The following is a 9,524-nucleotide window of genomic DNA, read 5'->3' on the forward strand; positions in this document are numbered from 1 at the left end:
TATCAGTTGTACTCACTGTTTTCATTTCTTATACTTATTAATATAGGAATGCTGTGCTTTTTCTGCAGGAAAACAACTAAATTTGGGTGGAAGGGAGGGGAAAAGATAAGTCTGTTGATAATGAGAATCTGGGTGGGTACCATGGCCCAAATACTTTATGTAATCTTTAAGTCAGTTAAGATTTGGTATATTGAAAAAGATGTATAGGTCACTTTTTTCTACTTTTTTTTCTTATGAAATGATGTTTGTGGGGGTTGTCTCATTCATTTTTTCTGTGCTTTAACATTTTGCATTTGGCAATGTTGAAACTTTCTAAACTAACACATTTTTCTTTTATGATATTTTGGATTATCTGCCAGCCATGGTTGACCCCACCATGGGCATGATTATTTTTATCTCCCACACATGGTTCACCCTCTCTTCAATATTCCCATTCATTTTTTTCATGTTACACATACACACATTTCCATATGATTTCAGAACGGAGATTTCTGAAATTGTTCTGGTGGCTTTCATAGCTCCACGATTTGTTTTGTTATACATGTGAACATACTTTTAAGATTTTTTCCCCTGTAAAAAATGAGATACCAAATCTGATGACTTTTTTCATTTTCAATATCAGAATGAGATCCGGCTTTCTATGTAAAAGGATGCTAAAACAAGAGAATCTTTAGCAACTTAGGTTTGGAAAAATTGGTGATAACTCTGAGTATAACATTTATAGTTGATGATCCCTAAATCTGAATATCTTAATGAGATATATATATATATATATATATATATATATATATATACACACACACTTCCCCATGAGAGTGGAATGAATAGGAAAGAGAATTTATTAGAATTCCTTAAGTGAATAAATTCACTAAAGTTATTTGTGCAAAGTTGTCGCTGAAGTTTATCCACTTTTAAGTCATATAATATTTCTGTTTATTTTCATTGAAAATTAACCAAATTTAGGCCATTCATAGTGAAATTAATGTAAAGCTTAAGCATTCACCTCTATTAAAATTACTGTTTTCACTCAGCAACATTAATTACCATGAAGAATTTGCAATAAATTTTTAAGAAAAGCTGATTTTAATATTTGAAGAGTTATTTGATCCTAAAACAAAACCTGAATTTAAGGCCTAGGCCATTTGATAGACTCTTTTTGAGCAGAAATTTCATTATTATGGGCTAAATGAAGATCATCTAAACTAACATTAGCATGGGTCAGGTAGAATTTCATAATGCAAGACAACCAGGTGAAAAGTGAAATACATGATTGGTTTCAAGCCAACAGTTTGTCATCTTTCAGCTGCTAAACTGACTACCAGATTTTGATGTTGAATGGTCCTAGGCAATATATGCCTTTAGGAAAGTTGAGTATGGCAAACGTCACTTGTTAGAAACATTTTTCTTGAAAAGAATTTCATAGCTATTCATTTATTTTTATTTTGTCCCCATATTGTGTTTGGCATTTCCTTCCTCCCTACCTTCCTCCTTCCCTCCCTCCCTTCCTCCCTCCCTCCCTTCCTTCCTCCCTTTCTTTTTTTTTTTCCTGATGTGCTTTGCTTTTATGGAAAATTGTCTTGTTTGATAGGTAGAAACATGGTGGTGAGCCTCTGTGTAAAATAAGGTTACTTCTTATGGACCAGAAGTATTTTACTCATTTTGGAATTATAACATTTTTGCATTTTCATGAATACATACTTTGTTTTGATGATTATTAGTAATTGGCTTGTTAATTAAATTTTTGTAGTATTTCCTGGAGAAAATTTAAGCTAAAGAGTCTAATTTTCTTGATTTAGGGTACACTTTAATAAGTCTAGAAGCCTCCAAGTTCAAGGACCAAACCTTTATAATCTAGAATTTTGAGAAACGTGGAAATACTCTTGTTAGCATGTGTTTTGCTCTAAACTGGATTAACGCAGAAGGATCCTAGGAGGACTTAAGATGTTCTTATTATGAAGTGGCAGTCAAATTTATGGAACAGGTGACTTATGTATTCACATTGACCAGCTCAGTGATGGCCATCCACTGATGAATTAATAGACATATGTTGGGGAATGGGTCAAGCTCCCTTTGAGCTGGAATGGGTGGGCAGTTTCCAGTGCAGGTAGTTGTTGGTGACATTTGAGCTACTTCCCTACCATAAACACTGGAATTTTCTTTTTCCCATCCTCCTTTTCCCCTGTTTTTGTCTCCTTTATCCTTCTCCTTGCCATAGGCCTACCAGTGGCACTCCAGTTTACCTGTAAAGTAAAGTAAAGAAATTGCTGACTCCTGCCTTAGAAAAGAACATAGCTAACTGATCCCAGAAAGATTTCTGCATTATGAGGTAATTGGGCAGTTTTTTCTGACTGCTGTTTTCCCCATAGTCTTAAGTTGGCAGTTTGAAGAGCATTGAAATTGTTAAGAAATTTGTGAATTTAAGAAAGTAAGAAGTATGTGTATTTTGGGTAAGTTCCTGGAAGCTGAGACTTACTGGTTTGGAAATTGGAGAGCAGAAAGAGGAGAGCTGTTTAGTGTGTTTATGAATGGAGAGTGAGAGGTATACAAGGGAATGGTTTCAAGGTAAAGTGGAAGAAATTTTTACTGGAGGTAGGAAAAGACACTGAGATGGAGTCTTAAATGAGAGTTTGTTTGCTAAGGACAATGAAGTTGATGTTCACTAAGGAAGTTTCAGTAAAATCAGAAAATGGGTCCCTTGTTGGTTATGGGAAAGCTATTGGTCTGTAACTAGATGTTATAGTGATGATGCAATATACAAATCTGTTTTCAGGTGTAGGATGTTTGCTTTTCTGGACAAATTAAATAGCACAATTGTGGAATGGCAACTTTCCTGGTCAAGGCAAGTTGCTGCTGGAGACTTATTTTGAGGGGAAGAAATAAGAAAGTTTCAAACTTTTTCACCGTTACCATTTTTAAACTATCAGAAATATGTATCTTACATTCTCCTGGGTTCATGTTACAATGTAGTTTACCTTTGCTTTTCAAAATGTTCTTTAGATCAAATTATTTGATTTTATAGTCCACAAAGATCCATATTATGCCTTGCATTTATAGAACCTTGAGCCTTTGTTCCACATGAATTTCTAGAAGAGGACAATAAACCGGGTAAAAACACTGAATTGCAATTTTAGGCATCCTTTCTATTTCTTTTATATTTACAATCCTAGCAACCATTTAACATTGTAGACCTTATGAGATCCTCAATAATACTATATTTCTGAAATTAGACAACACACACCCCTCCCCCCCCCAACTCAAGTTTCTGTTTGTTCTCCCACTTTCTGTGTTACTTTAAAATTGTAGAATTCTCAAGAGTTCGTTGGTGGCAAGTGTTAATAATATAGTTTAGTACATCTTGGAAGTTCTTACGTCCTTTGTAGGGTGAAGTGATTGTGTTTAGATTTCTGTTCCCAGTATCCCAGGAGCATTGTACATTATTTAAGATAAAGAGTTGCTATCATACTTGTTTTTAAAGTTATATAATTCAAGTATATTTGGATTAACTCTGTTTTCTAGTTTAGTATGGACTTATTCTCAGTGATTTTGACAGATTACTTTCAAGTTTCATTTTACCCAAATCTGTATACGTTAGTGATAAAACCTCTTTAAAGATAACTAAAAAAAAGAGGTTCTGATTTTGTATTTGGAATGTAGTGGGTTTTTTTTTACAAATGTCAAATACATTAATAATAGAAGAATTATTTTTATTTTAACTTATTTTGTAGAGTTGGCACTTATTATGGTTTTCACATAGTGTTGTGTGTCAGATTTTAAATTATTATAGTTACATACTATAACTTAAGTCAGTGTAGAGCCTTCTTAAATAACCCCTCCCTTAGGAATTGTTTAAAAAGAAGTGAATTCCCAAACCTGTGTCAAGAACCAGTGATTTAAATGACTGTGAGACAAGTCTTTGAAAGGCTTCCTTGAGTCTAGTCAATGGAGATAAATGATAGCCCATTTCCATGCTGCATACAGTTGTTAGGGTTTATAAAGTTGTCAATATGTAAAAGTGCAAAAGCAGGAAAGACTGTAAAGTTGCCTATAAAATTTCTAGTTTTCATTATTTGCACTATTTATCTTTGCACTTGATTTTTTGAAAATTAAGACTAGTCACTTTCACTTTTGTTTCTAGTCTTTTCTAATTTCTTACAGAATTATGTTTTCAATATCCCTCCCAAAGCAAAACTTATATGCAATTAAATATTCTTTATAAGTCCAAGAAAATATTTCTTAGTGTTAGCTATGTAGAACAAAAATTTGTTTTGATAAAATTTTTAATATGGGCCTTTATTTGCCAATAAAATCCTTTGTAACTGTGAGTTTTATTAGACTATTTGAATAGACAAACTGAAAGCTTAGGATAGAAAAAAATTATATATATATATATACATGTATATATATATATACACACACACACACACACATATGAAGTGGTGTCTTTGAGATCCAGTTTCCAGCCTGAAATGGCCTGATTTTGGAGTGTTGATTTGTTTTCACTGAAGTCAATGAGATTTGAGTCTAGCTGGGTATTGGCTTTAAAAGCTGAAAGTGAAGTGGGTGGCAAGTGGCAGCTCCCTCTTTCATGTAGTTTTCCATAATACTCATGGAGTTTCCTCATGGTCTATGTGATATAACTGGTATCGAAATAATTATATTAAATGAATATTCCTTTTTGGAATTCAAGGTTGACTCACTTTTTGAGGAGGGGAGGGTGGCAGGGGATAAGAGACTTTATTTTAACTAGAGGCATTATTATAACCTCAAGATGTGCTCTAGAAAGAATAGGAGAACAAAAAGTGTACCTGTGAACATATTTTTTGTCTTAGTGAGATTGCGCGACACAGTTAGTGTTCGGAATTGCAAAAAAAAAAAAATTGACAGTTTTGTCAATAGAACAGAAATGTGTTTTGGCTAAAATTATATTTTGTAAGTTATTTAATTACTTCGTTTTATATTCCCTTTCCCATAGCCTTTTAGGCACTTCATACTTAAAACCAACAAGTGAGAGGCCTCTTTTCAGATCTGGTTTATTTTTGGAATGCCTGAGTGTGTTTCTGGATGGGTGGGGGGGGTGGGGGGGGGCGGTGCGGCGGGGCTGGTGTTTTAATTCTTGACATGCTCGTCTCAGCATGTTTTGCTATTCATTCTGGATCTTAAGTTTGCAAATTCTGCTGAAAATTCAGTGATGTATTTGAAATGAGAAACTTCTCTGTGACATAGTGTGAATGTTTGTGGCTGGACTCTATTGTGGAAACTTGTGGCTTTGTTTTTAATTGAGGTAGAAAGTTAAACTTCCGTTGTTCAGATTTTAGGTTTATCTAGTGGAATTGTGCCCGGTAGTTATCTAAATATGGACCAATTTTGGGAAATGAAGGTTGACAAATGTGTATTTGACTCTAGATAATCCTTTATTCAAAGTCATAAAGGCTTACATCATTAGAGTTGTCTTAGGTTTTATGTTGTCTTGGGTTAAATGTGGATGATGATCAGCATTATATCTATGAACTTCCTTTGGGAAAAGAGAAAAATTCAGTCTCCAAACCTTTTCTTGGAGACTAAATTTACCATATATGGATAATGAAAAAATTTTAGAAAGTGGCTTTGATTATTTTTAAATGGAATTTAATCAGCTTAGTTATTTTTCCTAGTTTGAAGCACTTATTTCCCAAATGTGAATAAAGGGAAAAGATCAACAATTTGGCCCCCCCCTTTTTTGAGGCCATTTTTAGTTTTCTGCCCCCATTTCCCAATCCTGTTATAAAATGAATTACGGGTATCCCTCTAAGTCCCTATAACCCCTTTTGGGGGTCACAGATACCTTTGATAATCTGACAAAAGTGATGGACCCTCTCCCCAGAAAGAAAATACAACATATACAGATAATTTTGCATACAACCTCAGGGGCATCACACATCTTCTGAAACCCAAGTTAAGGATCTCTAAGTAAACTCTGTAGAGAAAATTTTAATGCAATTAATTGATAAAATTAAGAACTAAGTATTGGCATAAAACATTTCAGATTGGAATTATCGTTAGATGATGGCCCCTACTAGCAAAATGTGACATTCCAACCAGCTTTGTTAGACATTATAACATCCAGATAGAAGGAAAAAAGAAGCAAAGTTCTGAGAGCTATTTTTAAGGAGTCAGGGCATCTCTAGACATGGGAGCCACTCCTGGTTCAAGGCAGGGGTCAGGGTGCCTGACAGCTTCTAGCAGGGTAGAGTTTGATAAACCACAATGCTCAGGATGCCAAGGGGTTAGCCATTATCTTAACCCCTTTCTCACCAAAAGATTTTAGTTTTGTGTATTGGGAAACAAGACGTCACTAGGGAAGAAAAAGATTTGCCTTACAACTTTGCTGGAACACATCAGTTTGGTGACGTATGGGACACCGGTATCATTTTTGAGAAGGTGCATAAAACCAAAGTAAATTATTCTCTATGTAGAACATTATTTACTAGTAACATTTGTTTGGATGTATTAGCTTTGACAATTTTTACCAGTAAATATTGGTTTTATTTAAAACTGGGAATCCAGTTTATAAATAAGATAGTTGATATATCTGTCCTTTCCCCCATGTAAAGAATAGTTTAAAGGTTTATGCTTACTTTTTATTTTTCTCTCTTGATGCCATGGAGTGGGGTGGGGGCGGGGGAGATCTTTGAGTCAACAACCGACAAAATATCTTCTTCAAATTTAAAAATTGAGAAAGCAGCACCTTATTTAAGTCTAACTGTATACCATTTTAGTGCATGTATTAGTTTTAATAATGATTTTTTGGTGCATGCCTTTGGGCTTATTCAAAAGTGTACAATAGGAAAGTATACGTATTTCCTTTCTTAGAAAGGAGATGTTTTTCTACTTTGCAACATGTGATTACAAAAATCTTCCTCTGTGGGAAGATTAACCATGTATTGAACTACTGAAAAGTATATATTTTTAGATATACAGAAAGCATCTACATGGAGCAGCATTCAGACCTATATAGAAGTCATAGCATTCTATATAGGACCAAAAAGGAAATAACATTAAACACTTAAACAGACTTTGTTGGGTAGAAATACCTTTAGATCTTGCATTGACTTCCAAAAAGAAAATGCCACAGAAGTTTGCTGAAAACTTTTGTTGTTTGAATTTTCTCTGTCAGTGTATTTAGCCCAAATAGAACAGCTTTGGGTTAACACATACGTAAGAATCAAAAAAACAAAGCTAACTAAATAAATCAGTCTGGTTTGCCAATCCAGCTTGACTGAAATAAGTAAACTAATCACTTGCAACATGAAAAACTGTTCAACTCCTCTAAGGTTTTGACAAAATAACCTTGGCTGATGTGGGAAGACTCCCACTTTGATTTCTGACCTGACAGTGAAGATTCATGCTTGACATGATTTCATACCTGACAGTGTCTGTTTAAGGAGCTGTGGTACAGTCTGCTAATTCAATCCCAGATACCTGTTGATTACCTGTGAGATCTAGAGTCCAAAGTAGCCAGCAGCTGTATCCCTGAGTGCTCTGTGCCCATCAGATCTCTTAAAGTAAGCAGGGTTGGGGCAGGTCACAGCTCTGATGAGTGACCTCAGGTGCTGTGGACAGCCCCAGATTTAAGACTTGTATCTGCTTTCTTGGGAGTCATCACTGAACTAATGTCCCACATGGTGTTACTTACTGTAGATGCTCTCTCTTGGAGGAGGCCCAGAGCACACATCCTAATTGCTTGTGGTACTCAGAGAGGGGGTGCTAACTCTGATGCCCTGGCCAAATTCCAGTTTAGGGATGTGGGTCTTCTTGCTATTCTAATCGGAAACATGCATCGCTTCCCATTTTCCCTGTTGATCTCAGTGCAAACTGCACTAGTATATTTCTTTGCCCCGACCCCAAGTCTCTAAGATGCTGGTGTGTATTATATAGGCCAAGTTCATGCCTTATCCTAATGCTGGAAAGTTGAGGAATGAGTGAGCTTGGTGTCACAGTGCCCTGTAGTTGGAAGGTAAACTCTTGTGGTGTTTTAGGGATGAAGCTGGCCCTCTTCTTAGCATAAGTTGGGGAATGTGCACTGGCCGGAGGCTTCCAGCCATGAGGTGTGAACTGAAACCTATTTTCCCTCTTTTCTTATAGCATGTTGAGAAAATCTGTTGGGTTTTTAGCAGTCAGGGAAGGCCGGAGTTCTGCAGCTTTAATCTGGGTAACTGAGGCTAGTTTGAGCAAGTCTTTGGTTAATTAACTAGGTTCTCAGATGCCACAGACTCCGTGAAAAGTCACCATTATTTTCAATGGTTGTGATAGAATTTCCCCCAGTAGCCATTATTTTAAGATTATATTGCAGAGTTGCTTTATTTGAGCTTTTCGTGTATACACAATCCCAAACTGGAAGAAATAATAATTAAAAAAAGGAATCCTGCTGTGAAAGGTATATATTACTCTAGATTTTTCTTACTGTAAATATTGTAAGATTGTAATACTGTCGATATTTTATTAACCAACAAATGTTAATCTATGTGAATTCAGACTTATTTTAAATGTGCTTCTTATTTACTGTGTGTGGTCCCTGTTGCTGACAGTATTAAGTTATATTCTGATGTAAGATTAACTTTATTAAAGAATGTAAACATTGTTTCCTTATGGGAAAACAAATAAAGTATAAAGAAGACAATTCTTTTCATTAAAATATACTGTGTATTTACACTTGCTAGACCCAGCACCACTTATAAATTTAGTACACTGTTCAAAATTTTAGTTAACACAGCTGACATGGATGTGCTCTGTTTGAAAGTCTAAGAGTAGGTATTGTTGGAATATAAACAGTTTGTATTTGTCTGCTGTGAATCATAATCTTGAAATTTCTAATCGAGTTTGTAAAATTTTTATAGTAAAACATTTTAACGACAATTTAAAAATTTATCTTCTCTAAAGAATGGTCAAAACAATATCCTTTCAGAAATAGAATTGTTCTTTAATATCTTTCCAAAATGATTTTGGTTAAATGGACCAGATGTATGTTAGTTAAAATTTAAGACAAAGTTGTAATATTCTTTGAGTTTACAAGTTAATCCTTATTGGAGATGTGCCAATTATACAGTAGAATATCATTAATTTGCACTGTTTGGGGACCCCATTAAGAATGCTGAGTTTTTCCAACTAAGAAGTAAGCAAATGCAATTTAAAAAGTAAATTTGAGCATTCTGTATTAAATATGTGCAGTTATTATCACATGAAGAAGCTCAGTGTGTCGGGCTGTAATATAACCATACTTGCTGTCATGTTCTCCCATCTCAGTGCTGGGAACTCACCATGTGGAAACCAAGCAAATGTGTTGTGCATCAGCCGGCTTGAGTTTGTTCAATATCAAAGCTGAAACTAGCGAGGTCTGCTGTACTGCTTATTGAAGTATTGTGATTCTTTTAGGCATTGATTCTTACAAAATATATACTGTAACAGTATACTTTGTACAGATTTAAATTTTATTTGAAAAAAATGAAATAAAGTAGGCAAAAAAATAAAGATGTTTATTTTTCATGTGA

At 34.8% G+C, this 9,524-nt stretch overlaps 1 protein-coding gene across 1 annotated transcript; it reads left to right on the plus strand.

Moving 5' to 3' along the window:
- The first annotated feature begins 5,106 nt into the window (after positions 1 to 5,106).
- IGIP (IgA inducing protein) lies at positions 5,107 to 9,524 on the plus strand. The gene has a single exon (XM_004314055.4). The coding sequence runs from the start codon at positions 9,197 to 9,199 to the stop codon at positions 9,356 to 9,358; it is 162 nt and encodes a 53-aa protein (XP_004314103.1). The 5' UTR covers positions 5,107 to 9,196; the 3' UTR covers positions 9,359 to 9,524.

Source organism: Tursiops truncatus, chromosome 3 (assembly GCF_011762595.2).
Source record: "Tursiops truncatus isolate mTurTru1 chromosome 3, mTurTru1.mat.Y, whole genome shotgun sequence".
Classification (NCBI taxonomy): domain Eukaryota; kingdom Metazoa; phylum Chordata; class Mammalia; order Artiodactyla; family Delphinidae; genus Tursiops; species Tursiops truncatus.